Source organism: Eretmochelys imbricata, chromosome 2, assembly GCF_965152235.1.
Source record: "Eretmochelys imbricata isolate rEreImb1 chromosome 2, rEreImb1.hap1, whole genome shotgun sequence".
In the NCBI taxonomy this organism is placed as follows: domain Eukaryota; kingdom Metazoa; phylum Chordata; order Testudines; family Cheloniidae; genus Eretmochelys; species Eretmochelys imbricata.
The window spans coordinates 234,705,279-234,733,266 of NC_135573.1; the positions used below are offsets into that span (position 1 = coordinate 234,705,279).

General features: G+C 43.8%; 1 protein-coding gene across 1 annotated transcript; it reads right to left on the bottom strand.

Moving 5' to 3' along the window:
- Positions 1-5: 5 nt before the first annotated feature.
- ENKUR (enkurin, TRPC channel interacting protein) lies at positions 6-27,988 on the bottom strand. The gene is made up of 6 exons (XM_077809467.1): positions 27,855-27,988; positions 27,454-27,537; positions 23,496-23,641; positions 12,164-12,393; positions 2,288-2,434; positions 6-179 (listed from the first exon to the last, which is right to left on the bottom strand). Exons 2-6 carry the CDS (start codon positions 27,528-27,530, stop codon positions 6-8), a joined length of 774 nt encoding a protein of 257 aa, XP_077665593.1. The 5' UTR covers positions 27,531-27,537; positions 27,855-27,988.

Here is a 27,988-nt window from a genome sequence, read left to right on the forward strand (position 1 = left end):
AGTTCTTACTTATTTGCAATATAGATAATTTTGTGCTTCTCAATTATACTAATGTCATGCTCCAGTTGTTTCATCTGTGCTTCCAGCCTTTCTTTACGAATCTTCTTTGGTAAGGTGTCTATGTCTACCGAAAGGCCCTGGAACTCATGATGTACCTCTTCCCAATTCTTTTTCAGACCCTAAATCCATTATATGAAAAGAAAACTTATGAGAATAATTTATTTTGTTGAAATGCTATATTTATATAAAGTATTTAGCAATTTTAACAAACATTTTGCCCTATGATATGTGCTCACCCCCCCCAGTAACAATCAACAGAAGTTAAAATAATTGATTAACATCTGGATAATATTTAAAGGGGCCAAATAAATGGGCACAATTCATTAATCTCTTAAAAGTCAATGTAATAATAGCAAGGATGAATTTGGCCTGGTGTCCTAAAATAAGTAGGGTGATCTAAGCAATGCTTACATTTTAATGGAACATTAATATATTACAGATTTAAAATGGTATTCTAAAGTGACTACATTTGGCATTACAAGACTTGCTTTATCTGTGTACTTGTAGCATGTATCTGTACATGGCTGTGTTTTATTTGTGATGGGTATTTTCAAAATCTTTAATGATAATCTGGTAATGTAATCTGTAAATGATTTTTTTTTAAAAAAAGACTATGGCAGCATGTGCATCTAAAGGCAGAATTTGGACCTGTTTAGTTGCTGGTTTGTAATGTTATTTTTCTCTACAATCAAAAGCAGTAAATTATGTGTATGAAGCTAGTAGTAATTCAGCAGACATGAGGCATTCTTTACTGTTTTGTATTTAAATATGAAAATGAATACAGGATTTCTGAAACCCTCCTAGAAGAGTCATTAATTTTTGTCATTTAGAGGCACCTTTTAATGTGTGCAATTCAGTTCTGATCTGCACCACTGAAGACAATGGGAGTTTTCACACGGACTTCAGTGTATAGACCTATCAGTGTTTACTTCCTCCCTGCATAAGCGGGGAGCCCAAAACACAGAGTCAAAATCTCCCTCCAGGGCTGCTCCAGAGGCAGCATAACAATGTGCTGATCCTTCTTATGGGCAAGATTGTAAACTGATGACCTAACCCTATATAAAAAATTATGAATTCTGAATCACTGAGACAAATATACTGAATCTATTCTCAAAGCTCTTTTTTTCCTCATAAAGAGTATACCCAAAGTAAGTGAAATTGAAAGAAATTTCAGATTTTTGTCTCTAATTATTTCCATTTATTTGTTGTGACATCATAAAAAATTTAAAAGAAGATATTGGATTATCCAAATAAAATAAGTATCTGAAAATTTCTTAACTAGCAAAAAGTACTTCTTTCGTTACACTCTGATATCTGACAAATGTCAGAACAGAATGTTATCAAACAAAAAGAAAAAGCAAGAGAAATTCCAGCCCAGATGGTAGGGTTCCCCCCAAATAAATGTTACAAAGGGCCAATAAATAGGCACTTACAATGAACATGCTTCCTCTATAACTATTATCGTGAGGTTATAAATAAAAGACTCACCACTTTCACAATCCATGGTGAAAACTGAGAAATAGTAGTAGCCTTCTCTCTTTTGCTTTACACAATTTTGCCATTATTGGCAAATATATTGCCTTCTTGTTGACAGCTCCTGACATCTCTGACAGTCTTCTGTCTGTATCTCTCCACCTCACACCTTGTTTGAAGTCTCAGCTGAAAACGTCTCTTTTTCCCCTTGCCTATACCTCTTTATTTCTCTCTCCCTCTGATATTATTTGTTATCTAACCCTTTCCCCTGTATTATCTAACACTGGAAAACATTTTGGAATATATGTTGTATGAAATACACTATACATTAAACATGGGGTGTCATGAATTTGGAAAAAAAGAAGAAGTTGTATTTATCTAAGACTCAAAGGCACTAATCCTGCAGCTGGATCCCTGGTGTTGAATCCCTGTAGCTGCCTGGAGCTTCACTGACTTCACTGAAGCTGTGGGGGAAGGGATCCAGAACTGGAGCCCCGGATGGGAGATACCTGTAAAATTGAACTTTAGAACATCCTGAACCTGTGAAATTTGAGTCAGATCAGATTGTTTGCCCAGCCCTACCTATAATTATTCTCGAGCTCCATCTAGTGAAAAGCTAGCCAATCCAAATGCATTGTTTCTTGTGCACCATAGTACTTTGATACATTGTATACTTTTCTGTTACTTATATGGAAATACAAATCTAATTTGTCTTTTGTACTTACCACTATGAAACCTAAATCAAAATGCATACCTGTAGGAGACTTTCCCTTTCTTCATCAGAGAGCCGTTTCATGGCTTTTTGCCTCAGAGTCTCCTTGACATACGCATCATACTCTTCTTGGGCTCTCTTTACTTCCTCGCTTCGCTTAATTACATATTTGGGAGTAAGACCATAATCCTGAAACATCAAGGGAAAAGTTCCCTATAGAAACTTATAAGAAGAAATCAATGAACAATATGATATAAATATTATCAGTAATGGTATTTTAAATTTATCAAGGTAGATTTGAATATGGTTTATTACTATTGAACAATAAAAATCATGTCAGGGCCATCTTCTGAAAAGCATCAAGCCTGATTCTTCTGTAGTCCGTCCAAAGCCTGTGAAAATGATTCTCATCAATTTTATGTATAAGGCCTCAGAACCAGATGGAAGTAAAAATGGAAACCTCCATATCTAAGGATTGATAGAAGACTCACCTATTGAACAGTTTTAGACCAGTTAACCATAGTGCAACTAGTTTATATCAATACTTCATGACATCAAATGCCATACTTTGAAATGTGCATTCCTTTGCTTTTCATGTGTACAGATTTTTGTTATAACATTATATACCATACAAAAAAGTCAAAATCTTTAATATAATGTGTTGCAGAATGTCTCAGTTATGCCTGAGAGACATAGTTTTGCATTAGGAGTGATATACAACCGCAGCAGGATTGTGTTTCAAGAAGGTACACTTCCTTCCCAGATGTGCAGGGGGAACACACCCACTACATCATCCTTTACATCTTTGGGGTGGCTTGTGACCCAATGGGTGCTGGGAGGGACAGTGACCGTGCTTGGCCATTGTATTGGTGGTGCAAAGGATAGGAACGTTTTTTGCTCCTTCCTCTGTATTTGTTCACTTGCCCAGCTACTAGGCATGAGGTCCCTTTTAATTCCATAGGTAATATACAAAACAGACAAAAATTCCCTTGACTGGAATGTGGCTTTACATAGTAAAATTTATTTTCTAATGGATCTTTCAAATCTGCTATAAGTACTAGTGTAGTTTCACATGTAAAATTCTGTATAAATTGGTGGGTAAGCAAACATAATGAATGCAATTTCCTTTGCGATATTTTGTAAGGTTTTTCAAATTAATATCTTGTTCTGTATAGCAATTCTGCATTTCTTGCAAGTTTTATGATTTGAAGATGGATTGCTGCTCTTTTGGACATAAAACAGGTACTCATTTGTATGGAAATGTGTGTGACTGGGTAAAATAGACAGCATACAGCAGTTTACTCAGTTTTATCTAATTTTTGCAGATGAGAGTATAAGGATATTATTAATCCTAATCAGTGTTCACATCACCTTTCATAAAGATCCAATGATTTAGATGTGAGCTGATATTTATGGATACTAGGCAAATGTATCAGGAGGAGACATATACCAGTAACATTGTGGATTGTAAACTGTAGTTTGTAGAGATTTTGCAACCAATTAATATTTCAATTTTAGCTTTTTTTGTTACACTGGAGGCTCAGGGTCCTCTGAAGGCTGAGAATCCCAGATATTTTTCTGCTTTATTTCCTCCCCCCTTTGGCCCAAAGCTACATATCACGATGACCATCCAGTGAATGGAAAGTTTGGGCTCTATCAGAAGCCTACCCACACCACTCCTGAAATGGCACAGGGTCACTGCAGAGCAACATGAAGCGCTGTTTCCCCAGTGACTGAGCATACTGCCTTTGCAATGCTCCTCAGCTGGCCTAGGAGAGAAGTGAGAGTGAGTCAACTCTGAAGCTTGGTCTACACTACAGAGTTAGGTTGATGTAAGGCAGCTTATGTTGACCTAATCAGGTCGGTGTACACACTACAGTTTTGCTCCTGCTGATGTAACTGCCCTACTACACCAACATGATAACTCCACCTCCATGAGAGGCATAAGGCCCATGTAGGTATAGTTAGGGGAATGTAATGTCTGTGTAGACACTGTGTTACTTAAATTGGCTGTTGGCTGTCATTCTTGTGAATTTCACAGCTCCATGCTGAAGCTGTGAAATTGACAAGAAAGTCGGGCTGTCATTGGAGGCAAGTGAGGGGCTCTAGCTAGAGCCTGGCTTCCCCCAGGCTTCCCGTTGGGCTGTGCCCACCTGGCTCTCTGCTGCCAGCTGGACAGCTGTCCAGAGGCTCCCAGCTCCCCACAGGGAGCCCTGGTGTTGCCTGGAGGCTCCCAACTCTTCTCGACTGGGAGCTTGGCTGTTCCCTCGGGCTCTCAGCTCCCCACTGCAGCTGGGCTCCCAGAGCGGAGCTCTGGGCCTGGAGTCTGGGCAGCTCCTGATGGGAGCCGGAAGCCTCAGTGCAGCCACCGGGCTCCCCGTGGGGATCAGGAGTCTCGGGGCAGCTGCCATGCTCCCCACGGGGAGACACCAGGCAGCAACTGGGCTCCCCGTTACTGCTGTGGTTGTTAAGTTGACCAAACATAAGTCGACTTACCTTTTTAGTGTAGACATGCCCTGATACTCCACAGGATAGCATGTTGTGCAAATTTCAAGCTTGTTTTTGGTGAAAACGTAATGAAAATTAATTTACATAGAAAAAAGTAATTACAGAGCCAAACCCTGGGAAATGGAGCAAAGATGAGTAAAAGGTCTTTGCTACACCCTAAAATGTTACACAGCTGAAAATTGGACTTGTAAGCATGTCCAAGCGGCTAGGACATGGATGTTACTATAGGATATGGGAAGTAGCCGGCCACTCTTCTCCCTCCATGACTGGGGTTTGATGCAGTGATATACCACAAAGATCTCCTCTATGACAGTAGTTCTCAATTGGGTGAACACAGAAGTCTTCCAGGGGGTACATCAACTCATCTAGATATTTGCCTACTTTTACAATAGGCTATATAATAAGCACTAGCAAAGTCCGTACATACTAAAATTTCATACAACGATTTGTTTATACTGCTCTATATACTATACACTGAAATGTAATATTTATATTCCAATTGATTTATTTTATAATTATATGGTAAAGGTGAGAAAGTAAGCAATTTTTCAGTAATAGTGTGCTGACACTTGTATTTTTATGTCTGATTTTGTAAGCAAGTAGTTTTTAAGTGATATGAAACTTCGGATACGCAAGACAAATCAGACTCCTGAAAGGGATATAATAGTCTGGAAAGGTTGAGAGCCAATGCTCTATGACATCCATAGTTGTGCAGAGTCTTTGTAAAAAGTATCTCTCTGGGGCACCTCCCTAGCGAGGCTAGGGCCGCTCAGCAGGTCCAGTTCCCACCATGGGATTGGCCCAGTACAGGCTACAGACTCTTAGTCCCTGGCAGCGGGCCCTGCCCTTGTGGGCTTGCTTACTTTGCTTACAGGTCGGGGAAAAGCAAAAGTTCAGATTCAACACAAAACAAGCTCCTCCTGGCGTCAATAAAAAGCAAAAGTGTCTGTGGCACCACCTTACTTCAGGGGTGCCTGGGCAGCAGCTTTGTCAGATGTTCTTATGGCTGAGTAGCCAAATCAATTTCTCTCTATAGGGCTTGTCCCTGGGGTTCACTGGGAGTGTTTTTGCGTGAGGGTTCCCTGTGCTATTTCAGAAACCACTCCAGTCGCTCCCTTCTCAGGGCTTCCCCCTTGCATACTGCAGCTTCCTCATTTTACAGCCTTCCTCCCTAACATGCATGACTGGCAGGGCCAGAGGGGCGGGGCTACCTTAGCACACAGAGCAGCCCAAGCCCCTTTCCTGTCAGTGCAGGGTTTATACATGCCTTCACATACCCTCCCACTCAAAAATGACACCCGGGATTCATGTTGTGCATTGAGCATGCTGTCCTTGTCAGTTGTAGTGTCTGTGCCTTGAGAAAAGAAATCCATGTTTGTATGAGCCTTGCCTGCTCTGTGGGACATCTGTACAGTTGTAGAACCAGGTACCAGTGCATGATCCTCGTGTTTGTGTCTTTCCTTATGTGCAGTCATCAGTCCATAATCAGCAAAAAGGAGGTCCCCAATAAGTAATAACGTAAAGTATCCATGGCCCACTTGATACCCACAGTTTCCTTTTTTATTACTGAGTATGCCTTTTCATAAATAATTTTTGAAATAATTTTTGACTCAGGTACAGTATGGGGTGTTCCTCTCTGCCGATGTCCTGTGAGTACTGCCCCAAGCCCCACATTAATTGTGTCCATCTAATTAGTTTGAAAACTGTGGGTTGAAGAGCATCTGTTTGCATCATAAGCTCTCTTGTAATGTTCTAAAGGCCTTACTGCAAGCATCAAACCACTGCATCTTCTGTGGTTTCCCATCCCTCATCAGGTCTGTGAGGGAGGCTGGGTGGTTGCAAAGTTTGGAATGAAGTGCCTGTAACATCCAGGCAAACCCAGAAATTGTCTAACTTGCTTCTTGGTCATGGTCCTCAGATAGTTGGCTAAAGCCTGTACCTTGTCCACGAGTGGGCATATATGTTCACCTCCACCATATTCCCAAGTAGGTGGCATCAGAGTTCCCAATCTTGCACTTAGCTGGGTTGACAGTTAGGCTGTTGCTGGCGACTGACTGCAATATTTCGGTAACACGGCCAAGATGGCTGTCCAAATCTTGGCTATATATAATTATAGCAGTGGCTTATCTGAATAAGCAGTGGCTTATCGCCCACATAGGAGGAGGACCTGGCTCACTGGTCTTTGAAAGGTCGCCACAGCTCCATGTAGCCCATATGGCATTGTTCAAGAGTGGTACAGCCTGACTAGTGGGCAAATGCAGTTTTCTCTCTGGACTCCAGAGTCCATGGAATCTACCCCATACCTTTTTGTAAGATTAATTGTATATCTGTACCTTGCTGCCCCAAAATGTTCCAGTAGCGTATCTATCCTAGGCATGGGGCAATAGGTGTCAACTCCATGGGTGCTCCAAAAAATAGCAGGTACTCAGCACCCACCGGCAGCCCCATGGATCAGCTTCTCCCCCTCCTTCCCAGCGCCTCCTGACCGCCACGATCAGCTGTTCAGCGGCATGCAGGAGGTGTTGGAGGGGAGGAGAGGAGCAGGGGCTGGGCATGCTCAGGGGAGGGGGTTGAACAGGGTAGTATGAGGTGGGGCAAGAGTGGGAAGAAGTGGGGTGGGGGCTTGGGAGATGGAGCGGAGTGGGGGCAGGGCTGGGGCAGGTGTCGAGTACCCCCCCGGCAAATCACAAAGTTGGTGCCTCTGCATGGGGCATGTATCAAACTTGAAAACTGCACTGACTTTATGGAAATTAATGCAAAATCTCATCATACCACTGGGTTTTGGGATGATAACTATGGGGCTTCACTATTCACTGTGTGACTCCTCCACCATGCCCAAGTCCAGCATAGTTTGGAGTCCAGCCTTGATGGTGTCCCACATCCTCCTGAGTAAAGGTCAAACAGTCTCTCTTACCATCCATTCAGGTTCCATCTGAATGTGATGGTATGTCCTGGAAGGACTGAAAATGCCTGGGGGAATGCTTGTATTAACAGGTCCAGATGAGTCTTTTGATATGCCCTTAGGGTCTCCCCCTTCTCGACAGAACTGATCCTTTCCATTGTCGGGATCTTGGTACCCAGCTCAGGGTATGGGGTAAGGGGAGTGATTGAAAGGGCCTCCCTATCATGCCAGGCCTTCAGTAAATTGACATGATAGATTGAGTTTCTATCCTTTTCCCCGGATGCTGTATCACATAATCTAGGAGCCTACCTGATGCAGTACCTTGAAAGGCCCTTGCCACTGGGGTAATAACTTGGACTCAAACTTGACAACAGTAGGACTACTCAGTTGCCTGGCTTGAACATGTGTAGTCCCGCTCCTTGGTTGTAGGCTGCCTCCTCACATTGTTGGGCCTTCTGTAGGTTTTCGCAAGTGAAGGTCCTCAACCTTTTAATAAGCTCACGCAGCTGGAGGACATATTGCACCAAGTTTTCTGCCTCTGGTTCTCAGTTTTCCCACGACTCCTATAACAAATTGAGGATGCTTCTGCATTGCCAACCATACAATATCTTGAAAGGGGAAAAGTCCATAGAGGGCAGGGTACTTCTGAGATGGGAAACAGTAGTGGGGGCAATAGTTCGTCCTATCATTTGGGGTTAGTGGTGACAAACTTCCTCAACATCTTTTTGAGGGTTTTGATGAAACGTTCCACCAAGTGGTCTATTTAGGGATGGAAGACTGATATTTTCAATTTCTCTATCTTCAAAAGCTTACACAGCTCTCACATCAACTGGGATGTAAGGTTGGGCCCTTGATCTGTCAAGATTTCCCACAACAGGCCTACCCTGGCAAACACCTTCACCAGCTCACTGACTATTGTGCTCATGTTAATCCATCACAGGGGAATGGCTTCCAGGTAATGTGTTGCATACACCAATTACCACTAAAATATATTGATGGCCCACTGAACTATTTTTTAAGGGGCCAACTAGATCCAATCATATCCTATCAAAAGGGGTTTCCTTTACGAGCAGTGGAATGAGGGATGACCACCTGGACAGCTGGCAGTTTGGACAAGAAGCACAATAATCCGCACATCTTGAAATGCTCTGCGCCAGCAAAAGTATCCTGTGAAGCAGTCAAAGGTTTTCTCCCTCCCGAAATGTCCTGCACAGGGGACCTCATGGGCCAACCCTAGTACCTCCCACTGATAAATGTTAGGGACTAGCAGCTGGACCCTGTTTTGCTTTTTGTGATAGAGCCATTCCCCTCATAGCTTGAAGTGGGGCCACTGTCTCTCCTTCTGGGGTCTACTACCTCCACATTGACTGTAGCTAATTTGTTGCATATCCACGAAAGGGTGGGATCTACCTGCTCTTCCCTCACAAAACTGGTGTCTCGGGCAAGGATATTGGCCCAGGCACTGTATGTCTCATCCTTGGGTGAGGGGTAAGAATGGGTTAACGGGCAAGAATGGGGTAAGAGGCAAGACCCCCAGTCTGAAGGTCCTTCATCAGGGCCTTCAAGTTCAATTACCCTAACCCACTCTACTTTTGTAGAGGCATGTCCTAGATTCCAAGGCTGGGGTTTTGCCTGTTCTGGCAAGATCTCGCTGAAGTGTTCCTAGTCTCTGCCTAGCATGACTGGATAGGACAGCGGTCAGTAACCTTCAGCATGTGGCCCATCAGGGTAATCCACTGGCGGGCCACAAGACATTTTGTTTACGTTGACCGTCCGCAGGCATGGTCCCCCACAGCTCCCAGCGGTAGTAGTTTCCCTTTCCTGGCCAATGGGAGCTGCAGGAAGCGGTGCAGGCCAGGAACCACCCCCCCGCAAATCCATGGATATCCGCTTCATATCTGCATCCGCGGATGTGGACCATTTTTGTGGACAGTGGATTGGATGCAGATCCAACTGTGCGGGACTCTACTCACCGGCGGTGCCTGGCCCGTGGGGCCTGATTCGGGCAGCCTGGGGGGGGCAGCGCGCTCGGAGCTGGTGGCCAGCAGCTAGTGGCTGGGCGGCAGGCCGGAGTCAGGGCTCTCCAGCAGCCACTTGCTGCGCTGCTTCCTGTTCAGCAGCTCAGGCCCCTGGGGCAGCACCAATGTCCCCACCATGGCCTGGCCCGCCTAGGAAGCACTGGCTGTGCTCCCAGCCTGCCAGCTCCTGGGCAGCAGGGCCTGCCACCAGCTGCAGGGATTGGAGCAGGCGAGGCTCTGGCACCCCACCCCTCTACCCTGCTGTGATGCAACACACATTGGTGCTGCCGTGGCATGTGCCGTTATTCGCGAGCCCCCAGGATCAACATGCGATGTGACGCCCCTTCCCCCCAGCCCCTGCCCCCACACTGCCCCTTGTCATCGAGACCCCACCCTTGCGCCGCACCTTACCCCCGGTCCCTGCCCTCGCACCCCCTCACCCCTGCAAGACCCCACCCCTCCACTCACTCATCTCTGCTCCCTGCCCCCACCCCGCTAGCACTTGTGACACGGGTTGCTGTTGCAGGTGTGGATACACATAAAAGACGGATAGCGGATCGATTCTGGTGGATGTGGATCCACATTTTTGTATCTGCGCAGGGCTCTGAGCATAAGGGCTCCTCTTCCTATTTCAGGAGCCACTCTACTTTCCCTTCTTGGGGCTTTCTCCCTTGCGGACTGCAGCTTCCTCCTTTTAAAGCCCTTCTCTCTACCATTCATGATTGGCAGGGCTAGAGGGTCAGAGCAACCTTAGTACACAGACTCTCCTAGACCTCTTTCCGTTCAGTGAGGGGTTTATACACTGCATCACAGTCCCTCTGTGTAGTGCCTGATGCTTGTCTTTTCCTCCTGCACAGTCATCATGTAGGGCCTGATTTTTCACTGACTTGCACTTTGAGTAGCCAGCCATTTACTCCTCTGCAGTCTTGCCTTTCTGATTTGATAGCACTTTATACCCTCACTACACAGTTGTAAATGACTAGTCAAGGTGCAAAATTCTGGAGAATCAGGACTAGTATTTTTTTTAGCTGCTTTGGAGCCCAATGGAGGCTGCACAAGGATATGGCCTTGTAAATGGAGTTTCATAATAAAGGAGTTTCAATATGCACTACAATACACTGAAAAAGTTTAGGATTTTCATTTCTGCTTCACTAGAAATGAAGTTTTCATTGTATTATTTTTGAATTTGGCCCATACTGGAAGATATGTTGTCAGCTGTTAGGTGAAAATCCTTGTAAAAATATGGCTCTTGGCAGTATGTACAGCAATGCCCATTCTACTTCAAATAATTTAAAATCTCAACCCTGTCATTAATAATATTACATACAACTCCCTCCAAAAAAAACCTACGTTAAAAGAATGTTATGCAGCTTTCAGGGTCATGCACTCAACAGTTAGAAAATGCCAGAACTGATGTATCACAGTAGAGAACTAACTGCAACTCTGTACCCTCTTTTTGTCCTGGGGTGGAGCCCCACAATTCTCCCACTCTTAGACCAGGATCCTGGGGTTACAGCTCCTTGTGTATCTCCCACAATTACTCAGCAGGCCTGAGTGAGTTCAGCCTCTGCAATTCTTCCCTTAGGGAGCTTGTGACTAGAGTTTGTTGGAAGTTTCCTAACAAAAAAGTTTAGCTTCAAAATGCCAATCTATGGATCCCAAAATGTTTCACAAAAACACGTGGAAACCTGCAGCACGGAGCCTGGAATTCCTGTGAGCCCCAGGTTCCAGCTCAGTCATTGCTACTCAGGCTTCAAGTAAGGACCCTGGCAGCTCTGAAAGCCTTGATAGCCCCAGCTCAATCCCTGACTGTCAGGGTTGAGGCACCTGGCACTGCAGCAAGGGAGCCTAGAAGCCCTGAGAGCCCCAACTTGAGCTGGGGTTTTCAGGGCTTCTGGACTCTCTGGTCCTGAACTGGACTCTTGGGCCAGCTGGCTCCAGTGGCTCTGGAAGTTGGGCAGCCTGGAGGGCCAGCTGGCCCAGGAGTTTGGAAGCTCTGGAGCCCACAGCTCTGGGACAGTCTGTATGGTGGGGCTGCCCTGGAGCCCTGGAGCCACAAACCCTGGAAGTCATGGGATCTTCTTATATGTTTCTTCTGAGTTTCACTGCTGCCCGGTCTAGTCTCTTTAAGGACTGCCATTCAGGGATTACAGTGGTGAAGATGACATGAATCATGTCAATTTCACTTAGCTCTTTAGAATGTTCATAGTTGGTTATTATTTTGGCATGCTGCCAAAGGTTTGTTGACAATACAAGAGAAGGAGAAGGAGACTACTCAAAATCTTATATCTGATCCAAACCTGAACAACATTTCATGGTAAAAAGAAAAGGCACTTCTCTCGTCCTAGGGCTTTCTCCCTGATGAATTTCAAATGTCTACTGCAAACAATGGACTATTAGAAATTCTCAGAAAAAGTCAGATGCATCTTTTAAAATGAAAAGTGTTAGGCAACCCAAGTATAACTCCCCCTATAATTTAACAAAACATACCTTTTTATTAATGTATTTTGGGACAAGTCCTGAAGTTTCAAGGAGATATTTGTGTCCTTGTCTCGTGTCAACACAAATAGGTTGAGGCTTCTTAGCCACTCCCATGATAACATCTGCTGCATTTGTATTTATGAAATTCTTTTTACTTTGAATTCCCATAAGTGGGTGATCTGTCACATGTGGCACTGATGGTATTGTTAGTAACCTCTTTCTTCCTTCATCTCTTTTTCCTGTGGAATTAAGCATATGAACATCCTTGTAGCTAGTATAAAGCAGTAAGTAATTTTCCAATGTCAGCATTCTCCAGTATCTCAAGAGGGAGAAACAACTAAAACTGAAAGAAAACACGTACAGAGTTATTCTTAAATGAAAATCAACTTTGTTAACAACATAAGAATGGCTTGGGGAACTACTGTAATGAAAAGCTACTTAAAGTTTGTTGGACCAAAAACCTACAGAAAATCTACATAGCTTCTGATCAGGTTTTACACTGTAAAATCCATTTAAAAGTACTATTGTGTAAGACTTGATCCATATTTTTTCTGCTAGCTGTAGGAGAATTATACTACTTAACTTATGTTTTACCGTCCTCAAAGAAATATTTTTAAAATATGTATAATATTTTATAAAATTAAACATGTGCATTACTTTACATGGAAGAGAAAAATTAAATGTTTATATTTACATATTTTAGCTCTCATTAATACGTTTTGTCTTTTTAAAAAATAAGTTACCCAAATGGTCTCATTTTGCTCTTCATTTAATCTACCTTCCTATCCGCTCTGTTCCTCTATCTGTTCCTAAACCCATGCAAATGCTTGCCCGATCCTCCTCTCTCCCTACGCATTCTGCTCATGCTTTTGGCTTCCTTCTCCCTTGAACATGCTGTCAAGTTGTCTCATTCCCTCTCTCACAGAAAGACCGCTGGCAGTTCTAGTCCTACTGGGAGCTTCAGTCACTGAAGGTAGCTTCTGTTTCCTCTCCTCCTCCTGTGTGACAGCAGCCCACTAGTGAAAGCTGTAGTGATGGCTCATCCTCTTTGTTTTCAGCTGCTTTTACAACTGCAGAGGCAGCTGGAAGCAAGGAGAAGAGGCAGTACCAACTAACCAACCAACCAGCTCTCTGTGAGCCACCAGTAAGTGTTCAGTGGGCCACTAGTGGGCCACAGACCAGAGTTTGAGAACTAATAGAAGTATGTTTCTGTACAATGGATTATGTGGTAAAAGGCTAACAGTAAAAGTAGCTTTTGTAAAACTTTTGGGAGGTATTGTCATTCAAGAGAGTAGCTGTTTTATTAGTAATACCTTCAATTCTTGACATATTACATTTAGGCACTACAGCACATATAGTACATACCTTCTTTGTAATTCTGCTTCTTTGAACTGGTCATTACACAGGATTCTCACTCTTGGGTCTCATACATTTAGACAGAGACTGACTGGGAACTCTCAAAACTAAGGAGTTTTTGAGGGTTGCACCCTTAGCATACCCATTCACCAATGCCAACAGGTATAACACTCTTCTCCAGCAGCACGAGTGGCAGAACACAGTAGAGCACTCAACTGTCATTCCTTTTTGGAGCAAAAAGGTGAAACATTCAACTAAGTACATCCATACAGGCAAAATCCCTCAGAACTGAAAACCCCAAACACTGTTAGGAGGTGGAAGAGTGAGTAAAAATCCTGGGAGACTATATCAGTAAAGAAGCATAATTACAATGTAAGTGATTTCTCCTTCTTTAAAGATACCATCATCCAGGATTCTTACTCTCATAGTGCACATAGCTTGAGGGATTGTCCTTTCTACTAAAAGTTCACACACTGCATCCGGCAGTGATGAAAATATCAATCCATGTTATATAAACAACTAGTAAGGTTTCTTTCCATTCTTTCCTTTTTTTAAATAAGGGAAAGGAAGGACATCAGCCAAAAAACCAAAGATCTTCCAGACTGAATCCAATAAAAAGAAAATTTGCCAACCTAAACAAGGGGTAGCACAAAAGAAACAAATATCTAAACAGTGGGAGACTTTACACCTCTTTACTTCAGAGGTATAGGCCGAGGAAGCCAATGAAGGATTTACTGGTAGCAGAAGGATACAAGAAACATAACCTACATAAACGCAAGCCAGGAGGGTCATGTAGCTACCTGCATTTGTCTACCTGCATCCCTGAGGTTCATAGTGAAAGATGTTTGCTCTACTTCTGATAGTGTAAGACAGGATGTGACCTTCTAAGTACCAGCTATCCAGATCATATTAATAAGAGATGGTAATAATTAGGGCCCTACCAAATTCATGGTCCATTTTGGTCAATTTCATGGTCATAAGATTTAAAAAAATATAAATTTCATGATTTCACATATTTAAATCCAAAATTTCATGGTGTTGTAACTATAAGGGTTTTGACCAAAAAGGGCGTTGGGCAAGAGGTGGCAAGGTTATGGTAGGGAGGTCTTGGTATCGCCACCCTTACTCCTGTGCTGCTGCTGCCTTCGGAGCTGGGCAGCTGGAGAGCGGCAACTGCTAGCCAGGAGCCCAGCTCTGAACACCACTGACAAGAGCAGTACAGAAGTAAGGATGGCATGGTATGGTATTGCTACCCTGATTTCTGCACTGCTGCCTTCAGAGTTGGGCCCTCAGGCAGCAGCTACCACTCCCCAGCTCTGGAGACAGCAGCACCGAAGTAAGGATAGCATGGTCTGGTATTGCCAATCTTACTTCCGTGTTGCCTTCAGAGCTGGGTGCCTAGCCAACAGCTGCCACTCTCCAGCCACCTAGCTCTGAAGGCAGTGCAGAAGTAAAGGTGGCAATACCATGACCCCCCTACAATAATCTTGCAAAGCCCCATAACTCCCTTTTGGATCAGGACCTCCTGTTTGAGAAATGCTGTTTTCACCCCTGAAATCTGTATAGTATAAAGGTAAAAGTACACAATACACCATATTTCATGGTCCATGAAGCATTTTTCACAGCCATTAATTTGGCAGGGCCCTAGTAATAGGCAATCCTTAGTCATGTTCTCTTTTAATAACAATACCCAAGAAACTGTTAGGAAAAAACAAGAGTTTGGATGGACTTCAACTGTCTCAAATCTGCTCTACACAGAACCCCAAGGATGTGTTGATGTCAAACTTTGGGAGAAGCATCTCACCAAGACCAGCACCCAGGCCTGGTGAAGCTTTGGCACTTATTAAACACCGAAAATTTAGACACATTCAAACTCTACTGGCTGTTTCACCTTTTATCTGTTGAGATATGTCACTAGACCTTGCTGTAGTCTTTCAGGGGGTCTCTGTTGCTCCCTGACCGGCTTTCTTTGGTTCGCCCCCACTCAGGACACTTTTTGGCTTCTGGCCTCTAATTCGGCCTAGTGGTCTGCTTCAGTCCCTATGGGCTGCATTTTTGAAGGCAGCATGGTAGAGGGGTGTGACCCCTTTATTGTTCCAGGCCTTTCTGACTCCTTTCCTTCTTTGAGCTCTCTCCTTTTACAGCAGGCCTTGTTTCTATTATTGGTTGCAGCTGAGTGCCTACCTCCACGATTGTCAGTTGTGGCAGCTGCATGGAGGTGTGGTGATGCTGCTTGCCTGTAGGCAGGAGAGGCTCCGTCCCCCCCACCCTTTTGCCTTTGTTCAGTATGGGGTTTGTAGACCCCATTACAATGTACTTTCTATGTTCCCTACTGCTATAGCAGCCAAGTGATTCCTAATAATTAATTTACTCTCATAATATTCTCAGTGGTAGAAGAGGACAGGACAAGGACTAATGGTCTCAAATTGCAGTGGGGGAGGTTTAGGTTGGATATTAGGAAAAACTTTTTCACTGGGAGGGTGGTGAAACACTGGAATGCGTTACCTAGGGAGGTGGTAGAATCTCCTTCCTTAGAAGTTTTTAAGGTCAGGCTTGACAAAGCCCTGGCTGGGATGATTTAATTGGGGATTGGTCCTGCTTTGAGCAGGGGGTTGGACTAGATGACCTCCTGAGGTCCCTTCCGACCCTGATATTCTATGATTCTATGAACATGCCTGTGCTGAGTATCTACAACAGGGGTGGGCAAACCTTTTGGCTTAAGGACCACATCTGGGTATGGAAATTGTAAGGTGGGCCATGAACGCTCACAAAATTGGGGGTTGGGGTGGGGGTGAGGACTCTGGCTGGGGGTGTGTGTTCTGGAGTGGGGCCAGAAATGAGGAGTTCAGGTTGCAGGAGGGGGCTCCGGGCTGGAGGAGGGGTGTGGGGGTGAGGGCTCTGGCTAGGGGTGTGGGCTCTGGGGTGCAGGAGGGTGGGACTGAGGGTTTCAGGTGGAGGGAGGGGGCTCAGGGCTGGGGAAGGGGTTGGGGCGCAGGACGGGGTTGGGGTGCAGGCTCTGAGCGGCACTTACCTCAAGCAGCTCCGGGAAGCAGCAGCATGTCCCCCCTCTGGCTCCTACATGGAGGCACAGCTAGGCGGCTCTGCATGCTGCCCCGTCTGCAGGCGCCACCCCTGAAGCTTCCATTGGCCCCATTTGCTGACCAATGGGAGCTGCAGGGGCAGCGCTTGGGGCAGGGGCAGTGTGCAGAGCCTCCTGGCTGCTCCTACGTGTAGGAACCAGAGGGGGACGTGCCACCGCTTCGAGGAGCCATGTGGAGCAAGCCCCCAATCCCACTCTCCAGGCAGCAGCTCGAGGGCTGGATTAAAATGTCAGAAGGGCAAGATGCGGCCCATGGGCCGTAGTTTGCCCACCCCGATCTACAACTTGTACTGAAGTCAGTGGCAGCTGGAGGTCTTCCAACACCTCTGAAAATCAAGTCTTAAGTGACATGCCCAAAGTCACACTGAAAGTCTGTGGCAGAACCAGAAACTGAATCCAGATCTCCTGTGTCCCAGTCCAGGCCTTAACCAGAGGACTATCTTCCTCTCACTGCACAAATGAAAGCCATAGCCAATTTTCATAAATGAGGCTAAGTACCCTGGAACTATGAGTATCTTGAAAGTCCACAGGATAAGGAGTTATTATTGGGAGGTTTCTCAGCGTGTGAAACCCCATATTAACCACATACAGTGCTCTGGAAACAATGGTTTACCTTTCTTCTAGAATAAGATGGGGTGAAGTAGGTTTCCTATGAATGAAGGATTTAGTTTGTCTGAAGACCAGAATCAGACAAAAGAAGAAGGTGATCAAGGGGCTTGTGTGGCACCAAACCTTTCTTATAAATGCTTATGGAAGACTCCTACCAATAAACCCAAATTTGAGACACCTACTCAGAAAAAAAAAATGTTTCCAGAACTCTACTCTATTAGGACACTGTTCCTGGGCTGGGATGTTGCCAACATCCCAGGCCCAACCCAGACCCCTGGTCTGAAATGACTAATTGACACAAATAGAAGGGTCCAAAATCATACTGGTCTAGAATAGTATGGGATTATGCCTGTCTCTGCAGAGCTAAGTTAGGACTATTTTTACCAGACATGCTGATGAACAGGCATGTATGAGCCTCTCTCTCCAAAGGACAGAGAAACAATGGGTTGTTCGTGTGCTCTTTTAACCTTGCCATTAGCAGAAAATCAATAGTTCACTGTTCTGATAAGTGATGAAAAAATTCACCTCTAGTGTTTCCACCAGAGAAAATTCCCTGCTCCAGCGATCACTCAGGAGGATCTATTATGGTTTGACTTAAGTCTGTCTACAATCATATTCTCCTTCCCCAGCAGGTAAGTAGCATCCAAGAATTTAATATGGGACAGAGCCCATTCCTACATGTGTAGAAGGCCGACAGAGAAGGCATGAATCATTGCTTCCCTGTTTGTTTATACACATATGATGATCTGACTGTCCATTTAAATCAGGACCTTTTGGGACACCACGTCTCTGAAGACTCCTAGTGCATGCACCCTCATCTTCAGAACAATGACATGGAGTTGCTGTTCCTGGAGTCCTCTAGCTCTTCAGCCAGGAACTGAGTTTGGCACAAATAGTCAAAATCAGTGCAAGCCCAGAAGTATAGATGGAGGCAATTATGGACCCAACTGTCCACAAGGAAGTACTAAGTGACCATGCTCTATTAAGAAGGACAATATCTCATTGCACCTGCAGGCAAATGAAGGGCTTAACTGCCTGTGTCTGTAGAAAGCCCTATCTCCCACTGCTCACTTTTTCATTAAAAGTAGTGAACCAGGACTCCAAAGGAAGCCCTGATACACCAGACAATAACAGAAGTGACAGAGCTAATGGCCAAAGTGCTGTGATCCAATGCAGACAACTGAACCACTGCTGCCTTAGGATGGAACCAAAGTGCCATGCTTCAAAGGAGGTGCCTAAGCACCATAATCTTTAAAAGGCTATATCTACAATTTGAGCTCGGGGTGAACAGCAGCTCTAGGAGACATACTTGCACTAGCTCTCATTGAGTTGCCGTGCTAAAACTAGAATGTTTTTGCTGCGGCAACGCAAGTGGCAGGAGGGGCTATCTTCCCTGAGTGCAAGCCGGTCAGAGATCTTAGGTATGTACTTGGGGCAGAAAGTCCTCCTGCTGCTCATGCTCCTGGGGCTTCACTCTATTTTTAGCACATTAGCTCAATGAAAGCTAGCACAAGTATATCTCCTTGATCTGGGAATCATACCCTCAGCTTGCAGACACACCCTAAGGTATAAATGCACTGGAGCCTAACAAAGATGCTGAGAAATTCTGAGGCCATGACATATCAATCCCAGGGAATCCTTCACTGCAGCACTGAAATACTGTCATACCCAGGGTGTAGGCGATTGGACCTAGTGGTTGGAACAGGAGTCTAGCCTACTGATCGGAGCAAAATCAGAGGGCAGGAGATGAGCTATTCGTCAAAGCCAAGAGTCAGGAGTTCTGAGGAAGATAGGGACCAGGGCTGGAGCAGGTGCAAGGGCTGGTAAAGGAAGCAGGTCTGGCGCAGATGCAGATGTGAAACATGCTAAACAGCCTCCGCGCTGTTATTGCTACAAAGGCTTAAATGGTGAGCTGTTGACCCTTCTGTCCAATCAGGGAACAGTCACTTGGTGAGGGTTTATTGGACCCAGTGAAGCTCATTGGCAACCACACCCTGAGCTAGATGAGTTCTTGACAAATACTGAGCCTCAGTGAGGGTTTTGTTGTGTTGTGGTTATTCAGGAACACTGATACACAGACACCCCAAAGAGATACCAAAGCATTTGGACCCCTATGGAGCCCTGAAGCACCAAACTCAAATAGGGGGACAGTAACTGTTCTGAGGTTAAAAGAAAAGGAGAACTTGTGGCACCTTAGAGACTAACGAATTTATTTGAGCATAAGCTTTCGTGAGCTACAGCTCACTTCATCAGATGCATGCAGTGGAAAATACAGTGGGGAGATTTTATATACACAGAGAACATGAAACAATGGGTGTTACCATACACACTGTAATGAGACTGATTAGGTAAGGTGAGCTATTACCAGCAAAAGAGGAAAAAAACCTTTTGTAGTGATAAACAAGGTGGGCCATTTCCAGCAGTTGACAAGAATGTGTGAGGAACAGTAGGGGGAGAAAATAAACATGGGGAAATAGTTTTACTTTGTGTAATGACACATCCACTCCCAATCTTTATTAAAGCCGAATGGAATGGTGTCCAGTTTGCAAATTAATTCCACTTCAGCAGTCTGTTTCTGAAGTTTTTTTGTTGAAGAATTGCCACTTTTAGGTCTGTAATCGAGTGACCAGAGAGATTGAAGTGTTTCCCGATTGGTTTTTGAATGTTATAATTCTTGACGTCTGATTTGTGTCCATTTATTCTTTTATGTAGAAACTGTCCGGTTTGGCCAATGTACATGGCAGAGGGGCATTGCTGGCACATGATGGCATATATCACATTGGTAGATGTGCAGGTGATTGAGCATCTGATAGTGTGGCTGATGTGATTAGGCCCTATGATGGTGTCCCCTGAATAGATATGTGCACACAGTTGGCAATGGGCTTTGTTGCAAGGATAGGTTCCTGGGTTAGTGGTTCTGTTGTGTGATGTGTGGTTGCTGGAGAGTATTTGCTTCAGGTTGGGGGGTTGTCTGTAAGCAAGGACTGTCCCATCTCCCAAGATCTGTGAGAGCGATGGGTCGTCCTTCAGGATAGGTTGTAGATCCTTGATGATGCGTTGGAGAGGTTTATTTGGGGGCTGAAGGTGATGGCTAGTGGCGTTCTGTTATTTTCTTGTTGGGCCTGTCCTGTAGTAGGTGACTTCTGGGTACTCTTCTGGCTCTGTCAATCTGTTTCTTCACTTCAGCAGGTGGGTATTGTAGTTGTAAGAACGCTTGATAGAGATCTTGTAGGTGTTCGTCTCTGTCTGAGGGGTTGGAGAAAATGCGGTTGTATCATAGAGCTTGGCTGTAGACAATGGATCGTGTGGTGTGGTCTGGATGAAAGCTGGAGGCATATAGGTAGGCATAGTGGTCAGCAGGTTTCCGGTATAGGGTGGTGTTTATGTGACCATCGCTTATTAGCACCGTAGTGTCCAGGAAGTGGATCTCTTGTGTGGACTGGTCCAGGCTGAGGTTGATGGTGGGATGGAAATTGTTGAAATCATGGTGGAATTCCTTAAGGGCTTCTTTTCTATGGGTCCAGATGATGAAGATGTCATCAATGTAGCGCAAGTAGAGTAGGGGCATTAGGGGACGAGAGCTGAGGAAGTGTTGTTCTAAGTCAGCCATAAAAATGTTGGCATACTGTGGGGCCTTGCGGGTACCCATAGCAGTGCCGCTGATTTGAAGGTATACATTGTCCCCAAATGTGAAATAGTTATGGGTGAAGACAAAGTCACAAAGTTCAGCCACCAGGTTTTATCGGGGATACTGTTCCTGAAGTCTTGTAGTCCATCTTTGTGTGGAATGTTGGTGTAGAAGGCTTCTACATCCATAGTCGCTAGGATGGTGTTTTCAGGAAGATCACCGATGGATTGTAGTTTCCTCAAGAAGTCAGTGGTGTCTCAGAGATAGCTAGGAGTGCTGGTAGCATAGGGCCTGAGGAGGGAGTCTACATAGCCGGACAATCCTGATGTCAGGGTGCCTGAGATGCCTGAGATGATGGGGCGTCCAGGATTTCCAGGTTTATGGATATTGGGTAGCAGACAGAATACCCCTGCTTGGAGTTCTAGGGGTGTGTCTGTGCAGATTTGTTCTTATGCTTTTTCAGGGAGTTTCTTGAGCAGATGGTGTAGTTTCTTTTGGTAACCCTCAGTGGAATCAGAGGGTAATGGCTTGTAGTATGTGGTGTTGGAGAGCTGCCTAGCAGCCTCTTGTTCATATTCCAACCTATTCATGATGACAACAGCACCTCCTTTGTCAGCCTTTTTGATTATGATGTCAGAGTTGTTTCTGAGGCTTTGCATGGCATTGTGTTCTGTACGGCTGACGTAATGGGGCAAGTGATGCTGCTTTTCCACAATTTCGGCCCGTGCACATCGGCGGAAGCACTCTATGTAGAAGTCCAGTCTGTTGTTTCGACCTTCAGGAGGAGTCCACCCAGAATCCTTCTTTTTGTAGTGCTGGTAGGAATGTCTCTGTTAGTATGATGTTCAGAGGTGTGTTGGAAATATTCCTTGAGTCGGAGACATCGAAAATAGGATTCTAGGTCTCCACAGAACTGTATCATGTTCGTGGGGGTGGAGGGGCAGAAGGAGAGACCCCGAGATAGGACAGTTCTTCTGCTGGGCTAAGAGTATAGCTGGATAGATAAACAATATTGCTGGGTGGGTTAAGGGAACCACTGTTGTGGCCCCTTGTGGCATGAGGTTATGATTCAACATGTTTTCATAGGGCATCAAAGTGTCAAGTCTCAGTAAGATAGGTGCACTGGAGCTATTCTGAAGTGCTTAAACAATAAGAGATCACAGTCATACTGAAGTGCTATTCCTTAAAAAAGGCATTAGGGCCTGCCCTGAATTACAGGTATACCTACACCTGTTCTAAGGCCTATCCTGAGGCATCACTGTGCCAAAATGCCAAGGTCCTGAGTTCTGAGGCATGATGTACTGAACTTGGTCAGGTGCTGTTGCAGTGAGCTCCAACATTCCAATATGCTGAACTCTGATGCACACCACACTCTACTAAAGCTGTGCCAAGTTTTATTCTGAGGCTTCACAGTTGGTCGCTGCATTGAAGTCATTTCCAGATGCCTTAAGATCACCAGTGCCTATTCTGAGGCTTTGAGGGCCAAACTTCTGAGTCATCAAACTCCGAAGCTGCATTTCCAGCCCCAAAGCTATTTTCAATGCCAAAGTTGCTCCTAGGCTCCAGGTAGGTTCAGATGCTGGGCTTCCATGTTGCTCACAGACACAATTGTTTACTGTACACTGAACCTTTAAACTTCTCAAGGCTTGACACATCCAGAGACCTCACAATGCCACAGCAAATTCTGACAGTGACACACTTACAGCAGTCTGGCTGCACTGAGAATGATGTCTCTGCAGATTAACTGCCCTGGCACAACTGGTCAGGAGAGTGGAGACTAAAATTGCCATATCCCTTTAACAAGGATAGGGGTGCATGTACAAAGCCAGAGTGCTGGCAAAAAAAACAACAAAAAAACTAAAACCCTCTCAAAGTTGAATATCCCACTTACTGATGGCTTTGTGGGATGCAACCCTCCAAAACTTTTCTGCTTTGCGTATTCCAAGACAGTCTCACACTACAGGTTGAGATCCAAGAGCAAGTATCAAAGAGTGAAAATCCCGTGGTGATAGTATCCCTAAGAAAATCATACATATTTTCCCCAGATCTCTTCAAGTTTTAAAATCATTGGGTTGAGACAACTTCAATATGTAATTTCCTTGCTCTTGTGAATAATTGTTTTTAACTTTCTAATTTGTATTATTTGATTTTAAATATTCATATTAATGACCAATTTATAAAAAGACTGACGTATAATCTAGATTAAATATTTACATAAAACACATCAACCTTAAAATCACACTTGTTAGAATTTTTTAACCTACTATTGTTACAACTAATATCTCAGATTACTGTAACCAAAAGAGATTAATTATTTTTCTGTTTTCAGTTTGCTTTGTGCATTTGATAGTGCTCTTTATATAATCATTTGTACTGTTTTCCAGTCAGCCAGTTAGTCATTTTCCCTTGTTGTTTGTAAATGACTTTTACATAGCAAAAGAAGGGAGAAAAACATTTTTAAAAGAACAATGATTATTAAACCGCAAATACTGGTGAGAACACAAGGGCACTCATAGTATATAGAACTATTTTAAACTTTATAAATATGACTAGATTTCAGGTTGATGGGTTCACTTTCAATACTGATACAAATCCTAAAAATACAAGAAACATATGCTACTTTTCACATATTTATGCCAAAAACATACTGTGTGGGAGCTTCGGTTCCTTTGAATGTTTCTGAAGAAAGTTTTTTGGAGATGGTACTTCAATTTTTGGTGGTCCCATAGTTTTCCATGGAGCTCTATTTTCTTCTATTTCATGTTTCACAGATGGTCTAAATGTCGATATATATCTTTAATGTTAAAAAAATAACCAGAAAGCAGTTAAAAGTCAGAAAGTACTATATGTATATATTGCACTCTTTGTCTATAGCTAATATTCAAATAAATTTTGTGGCTCCACAAAAATACTTTGGGTACTGAATACAAAAAGTAAGACATTATAGCAACATTTTTGTGAGATTAAGGCATAATTTTCATTGCACACATTGCTTGGTCTTCTTTTTAAATCATCTGCATCTTAAAATAACATTTTCTTGTGGGTCTTCAATCCAGCATGATTAGCACATCAACTTCATTACACTTTGTTCAAAGATCATTCAAAATATGCATACAGTGTTTCTGAATGAAAACTTACACTACATTCATAGACCTTTCCAGAGTTAGTATATACAGTATAGGGAGAGAGCAAGCCACAATATACAATACATACTTTACATAGCATTCCTCCAAAAAAGGCAGCTTCTGCCAATGGACATAGCAAAGAACCACATTATTAGTTATTATTATTAATAATAATTATTATTGGTATTACTGTAGCACCTAGGAGCCCTAGGCATAGACCAGAACCCCACTGTGCTAGGCACTGTACACGTTTTTAGATGATATTGAAATCACTTATATTGAGGCCAAAAACCTACTATTTTTCAAAAATGGATAAGACATTTATATTGACTATGATAGCATCCATGGTTACATTAGATAAGCTAAAATTATATTATAAAGGTATACACAGCCTCATGCTTCAGAACATATGTTAACCACCTACTGATGGGGGTTGTGTAGAAACCTCTCCTATGGGTGTGTTATTTTGTAATTGCCCCCTGGCTGCAGGGTTTCTTTCACCATCATCTGAAGGATCTGGTACTGGCTAATGTCAGAGTCTAGACTAAAAGGACCATTGGTTGGAGCCAGTACAGCAAGTTCTATGTTTCAATATCATACACAGTAACTCCTCACTTAAAGTCATCCCGGTTAACGTTGTTTCGTTATTACGTTGCTGATCAATTAGGAAACATGCTCGTTTAAAGCTGCGCAAAGCTCCCTTATAATGTTGTTTGGCAGCTGCCTGCTTTGTCCACTGCTTGCAGGAAGAGCAGCCCGTTGCAGCTAGCTGGTGGGGGCTTGGAACCAGGGTGGACTGGCAGCCCCCCATCAGCTCCCCGCTCCCATAAGTTCCCTGTGCATAGCTGCCCAGGAGGCTATCAATTGCCCGCAGTTCAGCTGTCCCTCCCCCCACTGCCATGTGCTGCTCCTGCCCTCTGCCTTGCAGCTGCTCCCAGGAGCCTCCTGCTTGCTGTGCGGGGGAGCGGGGAAAGAGGGGAGCTAATGTCAGGGTGTCCCCCTCCCCCCTGCTCCTGCCCCCCGCTTACCCCTTCTCCATATAGAGCAGGGTGGGGACATCACAGGGCTCAGGAAAGAGACAGCTTGCTGGCCGCAGCTGCTGTCTCAACTTGCTGATCTACTTAAAAGGGCAGTGTACAGAGAGTGGGGTCAGCGTACTTAAAGGGGCAATGCGCATCTCTCTCTCTCTCCCACACACAGGGTGTGTCTCTGTCTCTGTCTGCCATGCTGTCTCCCCTCTCTCCATTCATGCTGCCTTGTACAGTGTGAGGCTACATTAACAATGTGTTAACCCTTGAGGGCTCAGCCGAATGCTAGTTCATCATTTAGCAGTAAGGCATTCCCTGGGAAATATCCCACCCTCTTCCACCCTCTAACTTCACCACCTCAACCAAGCTTCACAATCATCATTGCTGTGTACAGTATTAAATTGTTTGTTTAAAACTTATACTGTTTGTGTATATATATATATATAGCTTTTTGTCTGGTGAAAAAAATTTCCCTGGAACCTAACCCCCCCCATTTACATTAATTCTTATGGGAAAATTGTATTTGCTTAACATCGTTTTGCTTAAACTCGGATTTTTCAGGAATATAACTACATTAAGCAAGGAGTTACTGGACTTCTTATATGGCATAGGGCTGATCCTGAACGACTGAAATCAATGGCAATTTTGTCATTGGCTTCAGTGAGTGCAGATTTAGATCTAAGGCATGAAAGAATATATACTATATGTCCATAATTCTGGACATGATATTTACAATGCAATAAGGTTATTCTCCTTGAGAATGGCACCCTAACTTAGTTTGTCCAAAGGGATGCTTACTTGTGTGACAAAACCTAAAAGGAACGATAACAACAACAAAAAAAGACTCGTGGATTTATTGGCACATCTATCTGTTCTCAAGATACGGATCTCTTATGGTATCAAATTGTAGTACCCACAAACTGTTTTTTGTTAATAATAATACATAATAATAACATTAAGATTAAAATTGGAATGTCTCAGAAAAAGTCACAGAATGAACTGTGCAGTCCTCTCAAATGGCTAAACCCTAAGCTGTTACCCAACAATCTGTGATGCATTTTCAAGTACGGTAAAGGCAAAAAAAGACTATATATATAGTACAACTTAGTTAACCAAAAAGAACAGAAGGAATTACTTTGGTTAAACAAGTTCAGCTGAATGGGAGTCATGGTAGCAGCATTAATGAAAATGTGCACAGAAGGAAAAGTGTTGCAAGTGTCAGACAGATCATTTATTTTTATTATAGTCTTTAGATGTGGGTGATCTAAAAGACAGGGAATCACCCAGGTTAACAGGGAGACTGGGATTCAAGAGATTTCAAATAAATAGTACTGTACTGTACTATTTTGTTTTGCCTGAAAAATACTTTGATTGTGTGACTTACGGTGGAATCCTGTACAGCTGTCTTCTAGGTACAACCAGATCATGAATAAAATTGAATGGATAGAACAGGTTGCAACTACCATGACTCAGAGCTTGTAAAACCAGAGACAGTGGTGTTAGAATTAAGGTGAATTTCCACTTCCTTCCTGTAGTGGTCCCCTATGTTTTTGATCACGTAAATAAGAAATGCCTAGCATTTCTCTAAGTTGATGACAGGATTTTCAGAATTGTTGGGTTTTTCATTTGAGAATCTGCTTTCCTTCTTCAATCATGCAAGCTAAGCTACTGAGGTCCAGACATTGAGTTTACGGTCTCTGACCTTTGGGTAGGAGATAGAGCTTCCTTCTCATACAATTTAAAAACTGGAAACAAAAAAGAAATGCAGATCTTTTGACATGAAGGAGGAGAAGGGTCTTAGGATAGCTTCTCTCCTTGACTATTCTTATACCATGTCATTGGATTTCCCTCTCTTTCTTCGCAAACGTGAATTAGACAAGTCCCTTTTAGTGTGCTAAATGTTTTATGTAACTTACAAGACAAAGTGAAGGAAATGATTTTTCAGTTATGGAGAATGCAGACAATGGGCTATTGAGGGTAGTGATGCAACAGAATGTAAATTAAAAGCTCCTCAGGGCAGGAAACACCTTCCTCTCTATTTTGTATAATGCCATGAGCATTGTTGGTATACATTAAATAATAAATAATGAAAAATGAAGGGGCCTGCAACATGCTCCATTTTTCATATATTAATGGTGTAGAACCCAGGAATGTGACAAATTAGCAATGTGGACCCCTTAGTTGGGCAAAGAATGGACATGTTTGTCCTGGTAACTCATTAACACTTCCATTTATTTTATAAAAGGAGTGCACAAAAGGTTGTATTAAATTTGGTTTGTTTTTATATAATAATGGTTAGTAACAAGCCATAGCAAGTGTGTTATCTGGATATATATTTACAGCTTCGCCATATCAGTTCCCCATGTGAGCTAATATTCCCCATGTGAGCTAATAAAAACTGGAGTGTATTAGACAAAATCACAGAACAAACTGATTTTTTCTTACCCACGTACCTTGGTAGTTTGATAGGCTTCTCCTCCACCCGGGGTAGGAGATTATATATGCTCTCTTGGGCACACAGCGCTGTCATCCTTGACCTGATGGGGCATATGGGGATAATACATTTACACTGTATGAACTGTTGAGGAATCTCAGTTCCTCTTTATCTGCCTCCCTTTCTCCCTCTGTTTTTTTCATCCCCCACACTACTCCCTCCTTTTCCATCATTCTCATTCTTTCCAGCCCTTCTCTCTTCCTCTGCTCCCTCCTTTCTCTCCTACGACCCTCTCCCACACCATCTCTTCATTCCTCCTCCTCTCCAGCATACTATTCCCTCTCTCCCGCTCATTCCCCTCCTATCCACATCACCCCCGCTTCCCCACAACCCGTCCCCGTGGCTCCCTCCTTCCCTCACCCTGCTCCGCTTGGTTTCGGCTCAGAGAAGATGCTGCTGCTGCTTCTAGGGATTTGCCTACTGTTGTCTCTTCAGTTGCTATGGGAAACTATTGCTTAGTAACGCCTTTGTGTGGAGGGGTGGGGCTATTTGTG

Excerpts from the sequence above, each read along its gene's own strand:
- ENKUR (XM_077809467.1), bottom strand. The coding sequence starts at position 27,530 with ATGACAGCGCTGTGTGCCCAAGAGAGCATATATAATCTCCTACCCCGG. Across the intron at positions 23,642-27,453 it reads AAGCCTATCAAACTACCAAG|ATATATATCGACATTTAGAC; the intron begins GTACGTGGGTAA and ends TTAACATTAAAG. Across the intron at positions 12,394-23,495 it reads GGAACCGAAGCTCCCACACA|GAAAAAGAGATGAAGGAAGA; the intron begins GTATGTTTTTGG and ends TTAATTCCACAG.